Source organism: Salvelinus alpinus, chromosome 3 (assembly GCF_045679555.1).
Source record: "Salvelinus alpinus chromosome 3, SLU_Salpinus.1, whole genome shotgun sequence".
NCBI classification, from domain to species: Eukaryota; Metazoa; Chordata; class Actinopteri; order Salmoniformes; family Salmonidae; genus Salvelinus; species Salvelinus alpinus.
This window is the reverse complement of record NC_092088.1, coordinates 74,473,483-74,493,330: the sequence shown is the minus strand read 5'-3', so window position 1 is coordinate 74,493,330 and position 19,848 is coordinate 74,473,483. Positions and strand designations below refer to the sequence as shown.

The 19,848-nt window shown below is 45.0% G+C and overlaps 3 protein-coding genes across 9 annotated transcripts in view; 2 read left to right on the top strand and 1 right to left on the bottom strand.

Moving 5' to 3' along the window:
• The first annotated feature begins 3,561 nt into the window (after window positions 1-3,561).
• Window positions 3,562-12,245, top strand: LOC139571315 (ran GTPase-activating protein 1-like). Its single transcript, XM_071394074.1, has 15 exons — window positions 3,562-3,695; window positions 4,089-4,216; window positions 4,351-4,478; window positions 4,660-4,719; window positions 5,255-5,434; window positions 5,578-5,712; window positions 5,940-6,098; window positions 6,285-6,398; window positions 6,475-6,574; window positions 6,694-6,778; window positions 6,870-7,098; window positions 7,239-7,341; window positions 7,455-7,543; window positions 7,776-7,897; window positions 11,302-12,245. Exons 2-15 carry the CDS (start codon window positions 4,105-4,107, stop codon window positions 11,384-11,386), a joined length of 1,701 nt encoding a protein of 566 aa, XP_071250175.1. The 5' UTR covers window positions 3,562-3,695; window positions 4,089-4,104; the 3' UTR covers window positions 11,387-12,245.
• A 319-nt stretch (window positions 12,246-12,564) lies between these two features.
• chadlb (chondroadherin-like b) lies at window positions 12,565-19,334 on the top strand. Of its 4 annotated transcripts, none has more exons than XM_071394015.1 (8): window positions 12,565-12,719; window positions 14,611-14,781; window positions 15,105-15,299; window positions 15,513-15,814; window positions 15,964-16,465; window positions 16,956-17,642; window positions 17,814-17,980; window positions 18,199-19,334. In XM_071394015.1, the coding sequence occupies exons 2-8, from the start codon at window positions 14,611-14,613 to the stop codon at window positions 18,485-18,487; spliced, it is 2,313 nt and encodes a 770-aa protein (XP_071250116.1). In that variant the 5' UTR covers window positions 12,565-12,719; the 3' UTR covers window positions 18,488-19,334. The 4 variants fall into 4 exon arrangements, with proteins under 4 accessions (XP_071250116.1, XP_071250117.1, XP_071250119.1 ...); XM_071394016.1 differs by lacking the exon at window positions 12,565-12,719 and adding an exon at window positions 13,074-13,359; XM_071394018.1 differs by lacking the exon at window positions 12,565-12,719 and adding an exon at window positions 13,116-13,359 and having other exon boundaries at window positions 17,814-17,952; window positions 18,199-18,348.
• The window catches only part of l3mbtl2 (L3MBTL histone methyl-lysine binding protein 2), a 213,759-nt gene continuing 213,151 nt past the window's right edge, over window positions 19,241-19,848 (bottom strand). For 3 of the 4 annotated variants that reach the window (XM_071394012.1, XM_071394013.1, XM_071394014.1), the window contains one exon: window positions 19,241-19,773. In XM_071394012.1, coding sequence (XP_071250113.1) covers window positions 19,592-19,773 — 182 coding nt within the window. In that variant the 3' untranslated portion in view covers window positions 19,241-19,591. The remainder of the gene's footprint in view (window positions 19,774-19,848) is intronic. The other variant, XR_011674266.1, reaches the window with a different exon arrangement.

Here is a 19,848-nt window from a genome sequence, read left to right as displayed (position 1 = left end):
CACATCACACCTCCTCTTCCATGCTTCACGGTGGGAACCACACATGCGGAGATCTTCCGTTCACCTACTCTGTGTCTCACAAAGACACATCGGTTGGAACCAAAAATCTCAAATTTGGACTCACCAGACCAAAGGACAGATTTCCAATGGTCTTATGTCCATTACTTGTGTTTCTTGGCCTAGGCAAGTCTCTTCTTCTTATTGGTGTCCTTTAGTGCTGGTTTCTTTGCAGCAATTTGACCATGAAGGCCTGATTCACACAGTCTCCACTGAACAGTTGATGTTGAGATGTGTCTGTTACTTGAACTCTGTGAAGCATTTATTGGGCTGCAATTTCTGAGGCTGGTAACTAATGAACTCTAACTCTAATGAACAATGCACACCTGTTAATTGAAATCCATTCCAGGTGACTACCTCATGAAGCTGGTTGAGAGAATGCCAAGAGTGTGCAAAGCGGTCATCAAGGCAAAGGGTGGCTACTTTGAAGAATCTAAAATCTAAAATATATTTTGATTTGTTTAACACTTTTTTGGTTACTACATGATTCCATATGTGGGGGACAGAGTGACGCAGCGGTCTAAAGCACTGCATCACAGTGCTAGACCCGTGTTTGATCCTGGGCTGTATCACAACCGTAAAATAACTGTAAAATAACTGTAAAATAAGAATTTGTTCTTAAGTGACTCTCAAAATGACATTTTGTTGGTTACTAAATAATTCCATGTGTTATTTCATGGTTTTGATTGCTTCACTATTATTCGACAACGTAGAAAATAGTGAAAATAATGAAAAACCCTTGAATGAGTAGGTGTGTCCAAACTTTTGACTGGTACTGTACATATATATATATATATATTCAGTTTTAGTCAGAAGTTTACATACACCTTAGCCAAATACATTTAAACTTCGTTTTCACAATTCCTGACATTTAATCCAAGTAAAAATTCCCTATCTTAGGTCAGTTAGGATCACCACTTTATTTTAAGAATGTGAAATGTAAGAATAATAGTAGAGAGTGATTTATTTCAACTTTTATTTCTTTCATCACATTCCCAGTGGGTCAGAAGTTTACATAAACTCAATTAGTATTTGGTAGCATTGCCTTGAAATTGTTTAACTTCGGTCAAATGTTTCGGGTAGGCTTCCACAAGCTTCCCACAATAAGTTGGCCTCCTTGCACGCACAAGCTTTTTCAGTTCTGCCCACACATTTTCTATAGGATTGAGGTCAGGGCTTTGTGATGGCCACTCCAAAACCTTGACTTTGTTGTCCTTAAGCCATTTTCCCACAACTTTGGAAGTATACTTAGGGTCATTGTCCATTTGCCTGACCCATTTGCGACCAAGCTTTAACTTCCTGACTGATGTCTTGAGATGTCGCTTCAATATATCCACATAATTTTTCTCCCTCATGATGCCATCTATTTGTGAAGTGCACCAGTCCCTCCTGCAGCAAAGCACCCCCACAACATGATGCTGCCACCCCCGTGCTTCACGGTGGAGATGGTGTTCTTCGGCTTGCAAGCATCCCCCTTTTTCCTTCAAACATAACGATGCTCATTATGGCCAAACAGTTCTATTTTTGTTTCATCAGACCAGAGGAAATTTCTCCAAAATGTATGATCTTTGTCCCCCTTTGTGCAGTTGCAAACCGTAGTCTGGCTTTTTTATGCCGTTCTTGGAGCAGTGGTGTCTTCCTTAATGAGCTGCCTTTCAGGTTATGTCGATATAGGACTCGTTTCACTGTGGATATAGATACTTTTGTACCCATTTCCTCCAGCATCTTCACAAGGTCCTTTGCTGTTGTTCTGGGATTGATTTGCACTTTTCGCACCAAAGTACGTTCATCTCTAGGAGACAGAATGCGTCTCCTTCCTGAGCAGTATGACGGTCCCATGGTGTTTATGCTTGCGAACTATTGTTTGTACAGACGAACGTGGTACCTTCAGGCATTTGGAAATTGCTCCCAAGGATGAACCAGACTTGTGGATGTCTACAAATTTTTTTCTGAGGTCTTGGCTGAGTTCTTTTGATTTTCCCATGATGTCAAGCAAAGAGGCACTGAGTTTGAAGGTAGGACTTGAAATACATCCACAGGTACACCTCCAATTGACTCAAATGATGTCAATTAGCCTATCAGAAGATTCTAAAGCCATGACATAATTTTCTGGAATTTTCCAAGCTGTTTAAAGGCACAGTCAACCTAGTGTATGTAAACTTCTGACCCACTGGAATTGTGATACAGTGAAGTATACGTCAAATAATCTGTCTGTAAACAATTGTTGGAAAAATTATTTGTGTCATGCACAAAGTTGACATCCTAACCGACTTGCCAAAACTATAGTTTGTTAACAAGAAATTTGTGGAGTGGTTGAAAAACTAGTTTTCATGACTCCAACCTAAGTGTATGTAAACTTCCAACTTCAACTGTATATATATAGAGAGAATATATTATATATACAGTATATATATATATAATTTATTTACTGCTACCACCAACCACAGGAGTATTCAGGAGCCCGCTCTCAATGAGAGCCTGCTGCCGCTCTGCTAATCGTAAGATGGGGGAGGAGAGGAGGTAGGGGGCACACGTGGGTAACTGGGGGGCCCTGCCTTGATTGGGTAACTGATTAATACTGTAAAATAAATAAAAAATCAACTGCATAATAAATAAATGTGACAGGTCAGTTGTGTGAGTCAGGGGCTGGGCCCAAGCCCATATGGGACCCAAGAGGCAACCACAGGAGCCTGCTCTCAATGTTCCAAATACACCAGAGAGCATAATTTGGCCAGAGGATCAATAGTTTCAAAAAAATAACTGTGGATAAAATGTTGTCACAAGCGCATATAGGTAACTGCCCAAATAAAGGAAACACCAACATAGAGTCTTAAAAGGGTGTTTGGGCACCACGAGCTGCCAGAACAGCTTCAATGTGTCTTGGAAGGAAAATGCACCCCACACCACAACATATCATTTGTATCTCTCATTTACTCATGTGTTTCCTTTATTTTGGAAGTTACCGGTTGCATACAGTCGGGAAGGCCTGTGATTTCTTAATCTGGCCCTGGACATTTCCTGTTTTCATCAGGCTGGTCATGACTTTTTTCATGTGTTAGGTAATTCATCCCTTGAAATGGTTGGATGGAAACGTGGTTAGCAAGCCCCTGGCTGTCCGCAAATAAATAAAAAACTAGAAAATGTGGCCATCTGCTTTGCTTAATATAAGGAATTTGAAATGATTTATACTTGTGGTTTTACCTTTGCTACTTAAGTAAATGTAATTCGTAAAATGTACTTTCGATACTTAAGTATGTTTTAAACCAAATACTTTTAGACTTTTACTCAAGTAGTATTTTACTGGGTGACTTTCACTTTTACTTGAGTCATTTTCTTTTAAGGTATCTTTACTTTTACTCAAGTATGACAATTTTCAACTTTTCCCACCACTGCTGATTTTTACTGTGAGTATACTTGATCCTCTTCTCGAAAGGTGCTCTTTCAGGCGCTCTTTTGCCCTCCAATCTTGTATTGCAAACAGGTTGCAACTCCACTCCACAAAGTGGCGGCAAAGAGCAATCTAGTTAGTGGGCCTGTGTACAAAAAATTGACAGAAGAAAAAACATTGACGTCACGCATTGTAACAACAAGCGCGCGGAAGGAGGCAACGCGACTATCATAATATATCATCCGTTACGGTACTGTAACATGTTTGTCAACTATTAAATATGTTGTTTTTGTGTATATTTGCTGTTGTAAGAGCTGAAAGCCTAAAGAAGGTTCAGTTTAACTCGTGTAAAGGAACGAGTTACTTCTATTTTGGATAACGTCGGTGTGCTAGCAGCCGGTTAGCTAACTATAGTTAGTAGCTTGTCACACTAACAAACAGAATGCTACGTTACTGCGTTCTCTTTTCCCGTAATGTTTGTTAGCTAGCTATGCAACTCAAACCTCATGTTACCTGGCTGAGTAGTTGAGTCATATGAGCACAGTAATAATAGTCATTGGTAATGCCTGGTACTCATTGTCAGTAAATTGTTAATCAACAGTACTTTGCGAGCCAATTCATCTCACTGTTCTTGCTTTCATAGAACACCACAGACCACCATGGCTTCCGATGACATTGCCCTGCTGGCCGAGGCGCTGTCCAAGACTCATGTAGGATGTGGAGAGTTGAGCTACAAGGGCCAGGGACTGAAGCTGGACAACACAGAGTCTGGTGAGTGCACTGATTGCAAACTGGTCAACAACAGGAGACTTCAATATGGCATTGTTCTCTAACAATGCCAACACGGTTAACATCTTTGATAACAGTCTTCTATAATCAATTGGTGAATCTGGTTGTCTCTGCAGTGAAGGAGTTGGTGCGGGAAATAGAGGAGTACCAGGGACTCCGGGCCCTGCGGTTGGAGGGAAACACAGTGGGAGTGGAGGCAGCGCAGGCTATCGCCAAAGCCTTGGAGTGCAAAGACCAACTTCAGGTACTGGGCGGAGAGAGCCTTGAGATGAATTGTCTCTCCCAGGCTGAGCAAAGCAAACTGACTTGGGCCTACTGCTGAAAATAGTGAAGCCACATATTCACCCCATGATCCTTAGGAGGGTGTCAGCATTTTACTGTTGAGTGTATTTCTTTACATCCTGCTTTAACTGTTTATTTTTTAGAGTTGTCACTGGAGTGATATGTTCACGGGTCGCTTGCGCTCGGAAATCCCAACTGCCCTGGTGAGTCAACACTAACAACCTCCCCTTGTGCTTCATCTGATTTTATACATATACTAATATACAGTGACAAGAAAAAGTATGTGACCCCTTTGGAATTATCTGTACTTTGCATAAATTGGTCATAAAATTGGTCATAAAATTTGATCTGATCTTCATTTAAGTCACAACAATAGACAAACACAGTCTGCTTAAACTAAAACACAAACAATTATATGTTTTAATGTCTTTATTGAACACACTGTGTAAACATTCACAGTGCAATGTCTTACCGTGGACTGATGAACATCAAGGCTTTAAGAGATACTTTTGTGACCCTTTCCAGCTTTATGCAAGTTAACCCAAGATTAAGAATTGTTTTCTGAGATCTTTTGTTCGGGGCATGGTTCACATCAGGCAAGGCTTCTTGTGAATAAAAAAACTCAAATCTTATGACATTTATGCAGAAATCCAGATCATTCCAAAGGGTTCACATACTTTTTCTTGCCACTGTATGTTCCACAAGTCTGTAGCTCTTCATGTCTCTCTTCATCCTCAGAGGTCCCTGGGCAGTGCGTTGATGACAGCAGGGGCCAGATTGCGAGAGCTTGACCTGAGTGATAACGCCTTTGGGCCAGATGGGGTAAAGGGCATTGAGACTCTACTGAAGAGCTCTGCGTGTCACTCTCTACAGGAGCTGAGACTCAACAACTGTGGCATGGGCATCGGAGGGGGCAAGGTGAGAGTTTGGAAACACCAATTGTGTGACTGGTAGTACTTACTGACTTAGGAGCATAGGCCATCAATGTATTTTCTCCATCATTCAGTTTTCTGGTCTACTGTTAGGATGTGCCACAAAGTAACCAGTGTTTTGTCTGTTAGATCCTGGCGGCAGCGTTGACTGAGTGTCATGAACAGTCCAGTGCTCTCGGTGCCCCACTGAAACTGAAAGTGTTCATCGCAGGCAGAAACCGCTTGGAGAACGAAGGAGCCACAGCCCTTGCCCTGGCATTTCAGGTACAGACAAACGGACACAAACTGCAACTTTATGATGAGGATCTATCCCCATATCATTATTCTCTGTAATAAAGACATGTCTCTTGTTCACACACTGAGCTTGGTAGATGCAGCTTGGCCTAATATCGTGCTTTTTTTACTCCCCTCCGTCTCTTTTGTGCTCTCTCCCTCCACCTAATTTCTCTCGCACTCTGTTTCTCCATCTCCCTCCTCCTCTCTCTTATCAGCTGATGGGAAGCCTAGAGGAGGTGCACATGCCCCAGAATGGGATCAACCATGCTGGGGTGACTGCTCTGGCCACCGCCATGCAGCACAACCCCCACCTGCGCATCCTCAACCTCAACGACAACACCTTCACCAAGAGAGGGGCGCTGGCTATGGCTCAGGTATTACTGCCAAATTGTCTGCCTAGTGTTCTGCTGTAGTCAAACACGCGCTATATCTTGGTGCTAAGCCGGACAAAATTGTTATTTAGCTGATTGGGGCCGTCATATACATTTTAGTGTATTAACAAGGTTTTATTTTATGAGTTCTCTTCATTTATAATGATCTTTTCCCCTCTCTGTCCCCAGGCTCTGAGGCATCTGAGGACTGTGCAGGTGATAAACTTTGGGGACTGCCTGGTGCGTTCTGAAGGGGCCATCGCTCTCGCTGCTGTCCTGAGAGAGGGACTGCCCACTCTTAAGGTCAGTAGAGGTGTGTGTGTGTGTGGGTGGGTGGATTACCCATTCTTGTCTGATTTGTGTTCATTCCTGTGTTCAGGAGCTAAATCTGTCCTTTGGGGAGATCACGGAAGCTGCAGCACTGGTGTTGGCTCAGGCTGTACAAGACAAACCCCATATGGAAAAACTGGATCTCAATGGTATTATTCACCACGCACTACTTCAATCAGTCTGATTGGCCATGAAATATAGATCCAAGTGTTAATGACAAATCCATTTTATGTGTTTTGTTTATAATATATTACCTGTTTTTGTCCAGGTAACTGTTTGGGGGAGGAGGGGTGTGAGGCTCTGAAGGAGACCATGGACAACATGGACAGGGCCGACATACTGGCATCTCTCAGGTAGATGTGTGTGGATGTCATCACAGCTGTGATTATACAACATTTAGCTATCATCCGAGATGCTGTATTGGCCTTGTTCTACGCTCTATAGTGATGATGAGGGAGAGCCTGATGAAGATGAGGAGGAGGAAGATGAGGAAGAGGAAGAAGATGAGGAGAATGGCAAAGAGATGAAGGAGAATGGAGTGAAGGATAAAAGAGACAGCCCAGTGAAGCCTGAGCCAACTTGTCATCCAGAGATCCTCTCTTTCCTCAGCTCCCCCACCGCTGAGACACTGCTCAAACTGGGGGTCAACAGGACTGGACTCATTCAGCAACACGTAAATTATTACTGTGGTCATGGGCCATTCACACTTTAACTGTTGAAGTGTATCTGAAGAGGGCCTTGTTGTGTAAGGTTAGAAGGCAGTAACAGTTGTCATTGGGTTTTAACATCTATTGTGGAAACTTCCCTGGTCAGGTGGATGTCTCTGACTCTGATAAGGTTGCCGATGCCTTCCTGAGAATCTCCTCTCTGTACAGTGATGACCATGAGGTCAAGAAGGCTGTCCTGGAGACTATTGGTGAGCCTAAACAGTCAAACACCCTCTTCTCTAACTTCTGTCCGGCATCCTGCCTTGTCTCTGTGTTGGAGTGGGACACTTAATGTGACTAAGTTGCTCTACTTGTCCTACAGACACCCTGTTGAAGAAGGCATTCTCTGGTTCCTCCCTGCAGACCTACAGCTTCCTGTCCACTCTACTGGTGATGCTGGGGCTCCTCAAGGTAGAAACACTATGTACAACATGCTTGTACCGTTCACTGAGTCTCAGCCATGTCAGTTACCATGTTGGGGTCAAACCATTCAAATCCATTACTTGCTCGAAATGAACAAAAAATGTACTGTTTTCTATGAGAATTATTTAACTTGACAGGCTACTAAAATGTAGCCCAACTTTGATTAGCAGTAATGCCAGCCCTAATGTATATGGCTCCCATGTTAATCTGTGCTGTCCAGGGTGAGGGCAAGGTGAAGAAGGTGCAGGTGTTACCTGGTCACCTGTTGGTTTTGGAGCACGCTGTCCAACAGGACTACTTCCCCCAGGACCACGCCTCCCTGCTGGACACCTTTGTCGCCAGGTAAGGCTGTATGTATGTATGTATGTATGTATGTATGTATGTATGTATGTATGTATGTATGTATGTGTGTGTGTGTGTGTGTGTGTGTGTGTGTACCCGTTATTCTGTCTGGGTAGGTTGTGGACATTGAATAGTAGGCAGCTCCATGATCCTTGGGGTCTCAAGGGTGTCCCTCCATGAAGAAAAATAACAAATCTAATCTTCTAATACATCACAATGGAGTAAATTACATTTCAATACTGTCACTATAACATCACAATGGCGTCTAGACGCACAGAATTAGAATTTATATTTCTATGATGGAACACGGTATAATTCTAGTTCGGTCCGTCTAGACGCCATTATGAAGTTATAGTGACACCATAGACCCAGTCGGTATTAGATAGAACGTCGTGGCCCCACACTCCTGTGGTTACCAAGGTTACCCCATTGGCTCACAGCAAATACTTAAACTTTTTTAAATGCAATTTTATTGTCTGCTTATTTTAGTCAATTACAAAACTAAATTTTAAGAAAAACACGTCTAAATATAACTTTTCAACGTTGCTTGCTCCAGAGCGTTCTCACTACTTATAAAAACTGAATATTGTAGGGCTTCCCTCATGCCCCTTCTCATCATTGTGCTAGCAGCCATGTGAGTGCAAGCTAGCTACCAACCAGAACATTAAGCTAGCCAAGACCTGCTACACAAACAGACTATAAAGCTACAAGTAGTGAGTGGAGTCACAAACGGACTGTACTAAAGAAGATAAATGTCTTACCTGTAATGAAATGTTTTCCACACACATAGCTATGTGTAGCTTACTTGGACACCGAGTCCCCACTCGCCCAAGCTGACTAGCCTGAAGCCACAGGGCTCTTCTCGCAGGCTCTATTCCCCTACGTGGGAGCATTGCGAACCATAGGTCGGGATTTTTTATTTTTTTATTTTTTTTCTCCCCTTTTCTCCCCAATTTTCGTGGTATCCAATCGCTAGTAATTACTATCTTGTCTCATCGCTACAACTCCCGTACGGGCTCGGGAGAGAAGAAGGTCGAAAGCCACGCGTCCTCCGAAGCACAACCCAACCAAGCCGCACTGCTTCTTAACACAGCGCGCCTCCAACCCGGAAGCCAGCAGCACCAATGTGTCGGAGGAAACACCGTGCACCTGGCCCCCTTGGTTAGCGCGCACTGCGCCCGGCCCGCCACAGGAGTCGCTGGAGCGCGATGAGACAAGGATATCCCTACCGGCCAAACCCTCCCTAACCCGGACGACGCTAGCCCAATTGTGCGTCGCCCCACAGACCTCCCGGTCGCGGACGGCTGCGACAGAGCCTGGGCGCGAACCCAGAGACTCTGGTGGCGCAGCTAGCACTGCGATGTAGTGCCCTAGACCACTGCGCCACCCGGGAGGCCCCCTTAGGTCGGGATTTTTGACCTGGTTACATGTACATTGAACAACACAGCAGCTTTTCGGCATGTTTTGTTATTTCTCTATAACAAAAAATCTACTACGAAGTTGTCTCTTTTACAATGGAGGTCAATAGGAGAGAATTTAGTTTTTCCTCAATTTGTGTGTGTGGTCAAGGGGAATTCCTTTTTACATAAATACCGACTGGGACTATTGGAAAGTCATTTATTGCACTGTGATGTAATTAGACATGGGTTCAAATACAGTACATTTGTATTTTAAATACCTTTTCTGTGTATTTGGCTGAATCAACTACTACAGTCGTGGCCAAAAGTTTTGAGAATGACACAAATATTAATTTCCACAAAGTTTTCTGCCTCAGTGTCTTTAGATATTTTTGTCAGATGCTACAATGGAATACTGAAGTATAATTACAAGCATTTCATAAGTTTCAAAGGCTTTTATTGACATGAAGTTGATGCAAAGAGTCAATATTTGCAGTGTTGACCCTTCTTTTTCAAGACCTCTTCAATCCGCTCTGGCATGCTGTCAATTAACTTCTGGGCCACATCCTGACTGATGGCAGCCCATTCTTGCACAATCAATGCTTTGAGTTGGTCAGAATTTGTGGGTTTTTGTTTGTCCACCCGCCTCTTGAGGATTGACCACAAGTTCTCAATGGGATTAAGGTCTGGGGAGTTTCCTGGCCATGGACCCAAAATATCAATGTTTTGTTCCCCAAGCCACTTAGTTATCACTTTTGCCTTATGGCAAGGTGCTCCATCATGCTGGAAAAGGCATTGTTCGTCACCAAACTGTTCCTGGATGGTTGGGAGGAGTTGCTCTCGGAGGATGTGTTGGTACCATTCTTTGTTCATGGCTGTGTTCTTAGACAAAATTGTGAGTAAGCCCACTCCCTTGGCTGAGAAGCAACCCCACACATGAATGGTCTCAGGATGCTTTACTGTTGGCATGGCACAGGACTGATGGTAGCGCTCACCTTGTCTTCTCCGGACAAGCTTTTTTCCAGATGCCCCAAACAATCGGAAAGGGGATTCATCAGAGAAAATGACTCTACCCCAGTCCTCAGCAGTCCAATCCCTGTACCTTTTGCATAATATCAGTCTGTCCCTTTTGTTTTTCCTGGAGAGAAGTGGCTTCTTTGCTGCCCTTCTTGACACCAGGCCATCCTCCAAAAGTCTTCGCCTCACTGTGCGTGCAGATGCACTCACACCTGCCTGCTGCCATTCCTGAGCAAGCTCTGTACTGGTGGTGCCCCGATCCCGCAGCTGAATCAACTTTAGGAGACGGTCCTGGCGCTTGCTGGACTTTCTTGGGCGCCCTGAAGCCTTCTTCACAACAATTAAACCGCTCTCCTTGAAGTTCTTGATGATCCGATAAATGGTTGATTTAGGTGCAATCTTACTGGCAGCAAAATCCTTGCCTGTGAAGCCCTTTTTGTGCAAATCAATGATGACTGCACGTGTTTCCTTGCAGGTAACCATGGTTGACAGAGGAAGAACAATGATTCCAAGCACCACCCTCCTTTTGAAGCTTCCAGTCTGTTATTCGAACTCAATCAGCATGACAGTGATCTCAAGCCTTGTCCTCGTCAACACTCACAACTGTGTTAACGAGAGAATCACTGACATGATGTCAGCTGGTCCTTTTTTGGCAGGGCTGAATTGCAGTGGAAATGTTTTTGGGGGATTCAGTTAATTTGCATGGCAAAGAGGGATTTGCAATTCATCTGATCACCCTTCATAACACTCTGGAGTATATGCAAATTGCCATCATACAAACTGAGGCAGCAGACTTTGAAAATTAATATTTGTGTCATTCTCAACTTTTGGCCACGACTGTATATGAAAATAATTTCCTATAAATACTATTTGAAACTATTTTCAAATACATTTATTTGATCTTGTTTTAATTTTATCTTGTGATGAGCTTAGATTTTCCCACTGTCGTGGAGGGAAAAGTTCTTATGTGTCTGTGTATGCAACCTACAGGCACGGTAAAGCCCTGAAGTCCTGCAGCCATGCCCGAGATAGTCTCAAGTCCACACTGGAGAGAAGGATCTCCCCGGAATGCTGAGCCCTCCTGCAGCCCAAATGAACCAGTCAAAGCCACACAACCTACGCACACACTCCCACTCAGGACACACACTGAACTGATAAAGGGACATTCCTTGCATGAGGACCTCGCATAGATACTTTACACTGGACAGAAGAAGGGGACGAAAACCAATCTACCTACACTCAATAGATACCTGTGTGTTTTAGATTCATGATGCTCCTCCAATGAAGACGTATTGAAGAAGACTAGTTATTCAGACAGGGTTTCCTCAATTTTATTTTTGTATTTGTTCTTGTTACTATTTTTATACAAAAAAGGGACATTTTCATTAAGCCTTTAAAGACATCGTGGGGAGAAAGTGATTTGAAAAATGGAATAAATACTGAAGTTGATGGGCACACAAACAAGAATGGTGGTCAGATTCAGTAAGAACATGGTATTACTTTCTAGATTAACCTAGCTGGCCACATCTGTACTGCTCAGCCTTAATATTATCCCACCATATTATTCCCGAGTTCAACCAGGTCAGATTCATTACTGTGCATCAGACGGTGAGGAGTGGACTACAGTATGCCTGTGCATCGCACCGTATGGACAGGAATCGACATCTATGTATGTATTGGTCTTGTACTGTATGCCGTTATAACAATGTAGAGCTCAGGAGACTAACTTGTTGAAAGGGAACTTATGGGGAAAATGAAATAGAATTTACCTTTGATTCTCATGTGTCTTACAACTTTAATGTAATGAACATTGATCTGTATAACATTGGAATACATGTACAGTATCATTAGGACTATATTGATGTTTTTCATGTTAATCTGATTGTATTGAGATGAAGTGAGTGATGTGATAAAATATTACTTTTCCAAAAGTCCTCAGTGTGTTTATTCATTTTAATCAAACTTGAACGTAATCAAACCAGAGGCAATTCCTCTTCTTGTTTATTTTCACTGCCAGGGATTTATCTCAACATCTATGTTAAACACATGTATGCCTACAGTAGACCTATTAAGAGGTGTAAATATTTGATAGGAACATCAATCACTGACATTTAGTTGTTTGAGAGGCTGGTTAGTTGGCCTCAAGCCTCCCTATAGAAGCCGTACAGTAGCTAGGCGATATGCATACTGTTTATACATCCCCTGAGGCGCAGCTCTACTGCGCACTTTGAAACCCACGAGAAATGAATCGAAAGACGGGGTCAGAGTGAATGGAGGGATAATGAAGTTTATTTTGGATGGGGTACAGCCAGGGGAAGAGCAGGGGAGAGAGACCAGGGACCGTGAGAGAATACACGGCAGTACAAAGAACGGGAGCTGAATAACAGGAACACGAATACGGAGCGAGAGTGAGTAAATGGTGGAGAGATGCTGCCAACGTTGCGTTAGAATGAAGCGTCGACTTTGTGTTGAGACCTTTAGATATTGATAATATATTAATAATGGGAAAAAACTGCCGGACTTTAATAACTTCTAGAGATTGGACAGAATGGGTCAAATACAGTGTCATGATTTTCTGTCAGCCTACACCTAATTGAAAAAAGACAGAGACGTGGGAAAGTTGTCGTTGAATAGCCAGGTAACGGTAGGAAACCAATAGAGGGAAATGTATTCCCCCATTCCTCCTGGTTTATTTACAGGAGACACTCCGCAGCCGTGAGTCCTGTGCCCAGCCGTGAATACACTGCGCGTCTTTGTGCGCAGCCGGCGTGCCAGCTCAACTGCGGTCTAAACTGCTTATCCCCGGGGGGACACTGACACACAGGCTTTGCCCTAGGAAATTCCACCGTCTCTTATTTCTCCCCCCTCTCTCACGACTCTCTCTTTCCCTCTAAATTCACAACGGTCTGTGATCATTGTAGATGGAGACATATTTGAAAAAATTTGTTAAAACAGTTTTTCAACTGCTAAGTAGTAACAAGTAGGCTAGTGGTCAACAAGGATTACATCGTTTTGGTTGGATTTATTTGGAAACTTTCCTCGTTTCAGGTAGGGACAATCTCCCAAACCCATATTTCCATACTTAGTGAATTGTTTTGGTTCAGGTAGACTGCGACATCAGACTACAAGGTGATAACGGGTTCATTGTGATGAAATAGCTTAAACGTGTGTATGTAGGCTATCATTGAAATACTGTCTTTAGATGTGGAAAAACACTTTAAATTGGTGAATTTCCATTTTGAAACTAGGAGAAACATTGGGATTCATGCCATTCTTGCTATTAGGCCTACCCTCTAAATACATTTTCACACAGTCTGAATCTGGTGACGCATGTGATTGGAAAGGGCAGGTTTGAGAATTTTTCTATTTTTTAGTTGCTCTACCCATATATTCAGACAGGCCTTAAGCTTTTTACGCACGATGTTAAAACAAATATTTAACCTTTATTTAACTAGGCAAGTCAGTTAAGAGCAAATTCTTATTTGCAATGACGGCCTACCAAAAGGCCACCTTTGGGGACGCGGCTGGGATTGAAAATACAATAAAAATATTAGGATAAAACACACATCACGACAAGAGACACCACAACACTACATAAAGAGAGACCTAAGTCAACAGAACATGGCAGCAGCACAAAACACGGTACAAACATTATTGGGCACAGACAACAGCACAAAGGGCAAGAAGGTAGAGGCAGCAATAAATCACGCGAAGCAGCCACAACTGTCAGTACGAGTGGCCATGATTGAGTCTTTGAATGAAGAGTTGGAGATAAAACGGTCCAGTTGTAAGACAATGACCAAAGCTGTATGGTCTCGTGGAGTTTTAGTCTACAATCAGTTAGGCTACTTTAGCATATAGGTACATTATAACTATTATATTATGTAGGCTATTGAATAAATACATATTTATATCGTTTTACGAATCGATTAACCGTATGCGTAATTGGAGTTGTTGGGACCACATTTAAATACATGTATTTAGATAGTTTTAACGCGGCGAGGTGTCAAACGGCTTTTCAAGTCGAGATGCGTCTCACCGAGTTGATAATTAAGCCGTGGAATGTAAGACCGCCGAAAACCGACGCATACTAGCAAAGACTTGAGAAAGCAAATAGCCCAAATTACTCTAATCCGAAAAATAGACGGGTTGAGAAATTGGATTAACCCGATAAAGGGATAAGACTGAGACTCTCTAAAACAAATAGGTCTACATGGAATATGGAATGGCTGTCAACTTTGTTTATCTTGTAGTAGAACAATATTTGCGCAGCCAGTTGAATCTCCTTTGATTTTCCAGATGTATTCGATGGACTGCCCCGCAGCCTTGAGGTCTCTGCTGGTACTGCTCTTGGCCATCCCGGGGGCGCACCTTGGCAAGTGCCCAAAGGAGTGCATATGTGACCAAATCTCACTCACTGTTACCTGTGTCAACAAAAACCTGACAGAGGTGCCTCCCACAATCGACGAGGTAAGCCTAAACCCCATGTGACTGACTCATTGAAATTCTGGATTTTATGAAGTAAGCTTAATGATTACAATTCAAGGGACAACCTATTTGAATACAGCAGGGTTTCCCAGACCATGTCCTGGGGCCCTCCTGGGTGGACATTTTGTTTTTTGCCCTAGCACTACACAGTTGATTAAAATAATGCTTGGTGATGAGTTGATTATTTGAATCAGCTGTGTATTGCTAGGGCAAAAACCAAAACATGCAGCCGGGGGGAATTCAGGTTGAATTACAAAATCATATTAAACAAATCTCAATCATTATCAATCCCTTCCCCCCATCAGATTACAGTGAAACTGGATCTGAGAAGCAACTACATCCAGGAGCTGCCATCAGGTGCGTTCAAACACACGCCGTACCTGACACACCTGTCCATGCAGCGCTGCAATCTCCGCACCGTGAAGGAGGGGGCGTTCCGTGCTCTGGGTCGTCTCGTCTTCCTCAACCTGGCCAACAACAACATGGAGATCCTCTATCAGGTGAGAGAGGACAGTGTTATATGTGACTGTTTCTGTGGTTTGACTATGTTTCTGGGGGAACTTGGTATTGAAAATGAAAAGCTCCACACTCTCTTTCTTCATCTCATTTTCCCTTTATCTCTCTCTCTCTCTCTCTCTCTTTGTCTTGCCGCTACTCTCTCCCCTCCCTCTCATTCCCCCTTCCTCCCACTCTCTCTCCTCTCCCATCTCCAGGAGTCGTTCGACGGTCTCTCCTCACTGAAGCAGCTGCTGATTGACCGTAACCGAGTGGAGGAGATCCAGCCAGGGGCCTTCTCTCAGCTGGGGTTCCTCAACCTGCTCTCCCTCACCCACAACCAGCTCACCTATATCCCCAACATGGCCTTCCAGGGCCTGCAGAACATAAAATGGCTGCGCCTTAGCCACAACTCTGTTAACTACATGGCCACTGAGGCCTTCGCAGGCCTGTTCACCCTCACGCGCCTCAGCCTTGACCACAACGAGCTGCAGTTCTTTCCTACTGAGACCATGACCAGGTATGATGGTTGTGTTATCTCTTCCCTGACATACACCACACCACCCTTTTTCCAGGCACCATAAAGGCCTATTCTACCAACCATCCATCCCTCATTCCTCTCTCTCTCTCGCTCTGTCTATCTGCTTTCTCTCTGTTCCCTCTCTCCAGACTCCCAGAGGTGACCCGTCTGGACCTCAGCTTCAACCCCATGACCTTCCTGGGTGAGGAGACTGTCTCCATGAACAAACTCACCCACCTCTTCATGGACCACATGTCCCTGCAGGACCTGTCCCACACGGCCGTGTCCCTGTCCCCCTCTCTCACCCACCTGGACCTCAGCCACAACCAGCTCCGTGTCCTCCAGCCCTTCACTCCAGCCTCCCCCAAGCTGGCCCGCCTTAACCTGGCTGGAAACCCCATCTACTGCAACTGCTACCTGCTGCCGCTGAGGGAGTGGGGCATCCGGAAGAAGGTGAAGCTGATGGGGGCTTGCGGGGGACCGGCTCACTTCTCTGGGGAGAACCTGGAGGCCATCCACCCCCGGGACCTGCGCTGCCAGAGCCAGGAGGCCATGCTGAAGGCTGAGTTTGAGGAGCAGACCAGGGTGATGTCGCCCCCCACCCCCGAGCCCACCAACAAGGTCAAGTGTCCTGCCAACTGTGCCTGTGAGGTGAGAGATGGGGATGCTGAGATTTTGATATGGGTTATGATCTTGCCATGCTAAAATGTATTTACCTCACCAAACCCTCTCTGTTCTATCTTATTCCTCCTGTCTTCCCTTATCCATCCCACCTGTCCTCCCTTATCCACCCCACCTGTCCTCCCTTATCCACCCCTCCTGTCTTCCCTTATCCACCCCACCTGTCCTCCCTTATCCACCCCTCCTGTCCTCCCTTATCCATCCCACCTGTCCTCCCTTATCCACCCCACCTGTCCTCCCTTATCCACCCCTCCTGTCTTCCCTTATCCATCCCACCTGTCCTCCCTTATCCATCCCTCCTGTCCTCCCTTATCCACCCCTCCTGTCCTCCCTTATCCATCCCACCTGTCCTCCCTTATCCACCCCTCCTGTCCTCCCTTATCCATATCCCCTGTCCTCCCTTATCCACCCCTCCTGTCCTCCCTTATCCATCCCTCCTGTCCTCCACTGTTCCCCTCAGGGTGAGACACACCACTCCTCCTGTGAGAACCGCGGCCACACCAAAGTCCCCCTCGGCTTCTCCCCCAACACGCGCCTCCTCGACCTGCGGGGCAACCACTTCCACTACATCCCTGCCAACAGTTTTACCGGCGTTGCCAAGGTAGTCTCCCTCCATCTACAGCGCTGTAAGATTGTGGAGGTGGAGCCTGGTGCGTTCCACGGCATGAAAGGGCTGGTCTACCTTTACCTCTCCGAGAATGAGCTTGACTCCCTCAGCCCCGACGCCTTCAAGGGCATGCCTCAGCTCACCTACCTCCACTTGGAGAAGAACAAATTCACAGTCTTCCCCAAGGGGGCCTTCAAGCTGCTGCCTGGCCTGCTGGCCCTTCACATGGAGAACAACTCTATCGCCAAGCTGGAGCCAGGGATCCTGAATGGGGCTGAGAAGCTGAGGGGGCTCTATCTGACCTCCAACATCATCAATGGTGTGGCCCCCAGGGCACTTGACCCGGCCCCCGACCTCGACACTCTTCACTTGGGAGGAAACAAGCTCAAGGAGGTTCCCAGTGATGCGTTAGCGAAGACAGGCAACCTGGGAGAGTTACGGTTGTCTGGGAATCCCATTCGCTGGATTGGACCGCATGCTTTCCAGCCATTAGCTAGGGCACTGAAGGATCTGTATCTGGACGGCATGGGTTTGGAGAAGGTGAGCGGATATATTTACATGCCAGTACATCTGTGGTTTTCCTGTCACTCCTCTACTTTCTCCTTGTTTTTGTGTATCTCCCTTCATTCCCTTGCAATCTCGTATGGTCCATTTTCTCTTCTCTCCTATTCCCTCCCCATGACACGCCTGTGTTTTGTGGTTCTCCTGCAGATGTCAAAGGACTCTCTGGCAGGGCTGGGTGCTGGTCTGAGGAGTCTATACCTAGAGGGGAACCAGCTAGAGGAGGTGCCTGACTTCAACCCTCTGACCGGCCTGGAGGTCATCAACCTGGCAGAGAACCCTCTGCTATGTGACTGCCCCCTGCTGCCGCTACGCATGTACCACATTATGCTCTATCACATACATACACTGATACATGCTTGCAAACTCACCCTCTTTCTTCCTCGCTCATGTACACACGTGCTGTAACCCACTCATGTTCACCCTCTCATACAATCTGTACACACACAATCATGTATTAATGGCCACTCAGAAATATGCTGTACTCAACATACATGACAATGCCTTTGTTAAAGCCTAACTCTCTTTGCCTCAGGTGGATTGAGAAGGTGAACCTGAAGGTCCGGGCCACCTGTGTCCACCCACCTGAGCTGCGAGGCCGGAGGGTCAAGGACGTCCACGTCTTCAAGGCCTGCCCTGGCGGGGAAAGCCTGCCCTCTGCCCCCTTCCCCAAGGTTTCCAAACCCCCCAAGTCCACCAAACCCAAACCTGCCCACCTCAATGCCCCCAGACAGGTCAAAGTGGTGAAAACCAAAATTCGCAAGATTCAGGGCCCAAAGCCCACTGTCTCCAAGAAAACCACCAAGAGAAGCACGGTGGTTTGATTGCACATAGCTGTCACTAGAGGGAGCTATAACTATTACACGTAACTACAGCTGAGGAGATGTAACTGTCGGAGCTATAATGATGTGCCTCACTTGTCTCCCTCAAGGCTTTGACCTCTGTAGATATGCACAACTCAACACAGAACAGACCAACACATACTAAGACAGACACACAGGAGTCTTCATAGACGGATGCTACTCTGAAGAGGGTAGAAAAATCTGTAGAATTTCAATAATGTTAACTTTTCTTTAACACCAGGATTATACTGTATGTTATGTCTTTATCGAGTGGCTTCCTGTTGAAAATGTTCTGAATTCATACTAACATTTTAAAATGTTACATTATGAAGTTTAGTCCGCTATGCTGATGCTTGCTAGTGAAAACCAAACTGTAGGGAGCTCCAACATTTACTTCCCAATCTCCACATTCCACTGTACTAACACTCACTGATGGCCATTAAAGGGCAGTTTATCACATACAGTACGTTGTAATTGCACTTTCTGTTACCCACTTTGAAAACATTTTTGAATGTTACGGAGATAGAAATAAAGAATGAACAATTCTGTCAAGTGAGATGCTTGTTCAGTGTGGAAAAAGTTTGGCATTATAAACAGCTCAAAGCTAGGTTCCTACCAGTACATAGCACTACTGTCTCGGTGTGTGGTAGTGCATGTGTTTCATAGCAGATCCTAGTTTAGTCAGTAAAATGTCAAACGTGAAGGAAGGTCATAAATCCCACAGACACTCAGAGCAACCAGTTCACTGAAGTACTTTAATCCATGATTGTTTATACAACAACGAAAAGGAATCTGGATATAAAACAAATAAATAAACATTATACAACAACATCGACTGGGTGTTTGTTATTCAATGTATGAAAGAATGTCCTTAACGGGTGTCACAGTACTGGCCTTTCTGTTAAACTGGAACAGTTTTATTCAGCTCCAGAGCTGAGAATGTTCAGAAGTGGGACCAGCTCAGCTCTGACTCATCTGATCTTCAGGTGATCCACAGCGATCAGTAGTGTAGTGATCTAAGGCTGTGATGGTGTAGAATGAAGTTAACCACAGACATTCATCTACGGTCAGTTTGGATAGTTGTATTTAGGGTATATCAATTTCAATGAGTCTCAACGTTCCATCGGTTCCACCTCTGTCTGTTGCTTTCTGCTGGTCCTCTCCCTGTGGCTCCTGCTTGACCACCCCCAGGGAGGGTGGAGGGACCTGGGCCTCTGGCAGGGTCGGTGCGATGGGGGTCTCCACCTCCTCCACCTTCACTGCTATGACTGGAGAGAGTGAGAGGAAAAGTGAAAGGCATTCAATAATCATCTGTATGATCAACTCCATCTGGCTGGACTGGA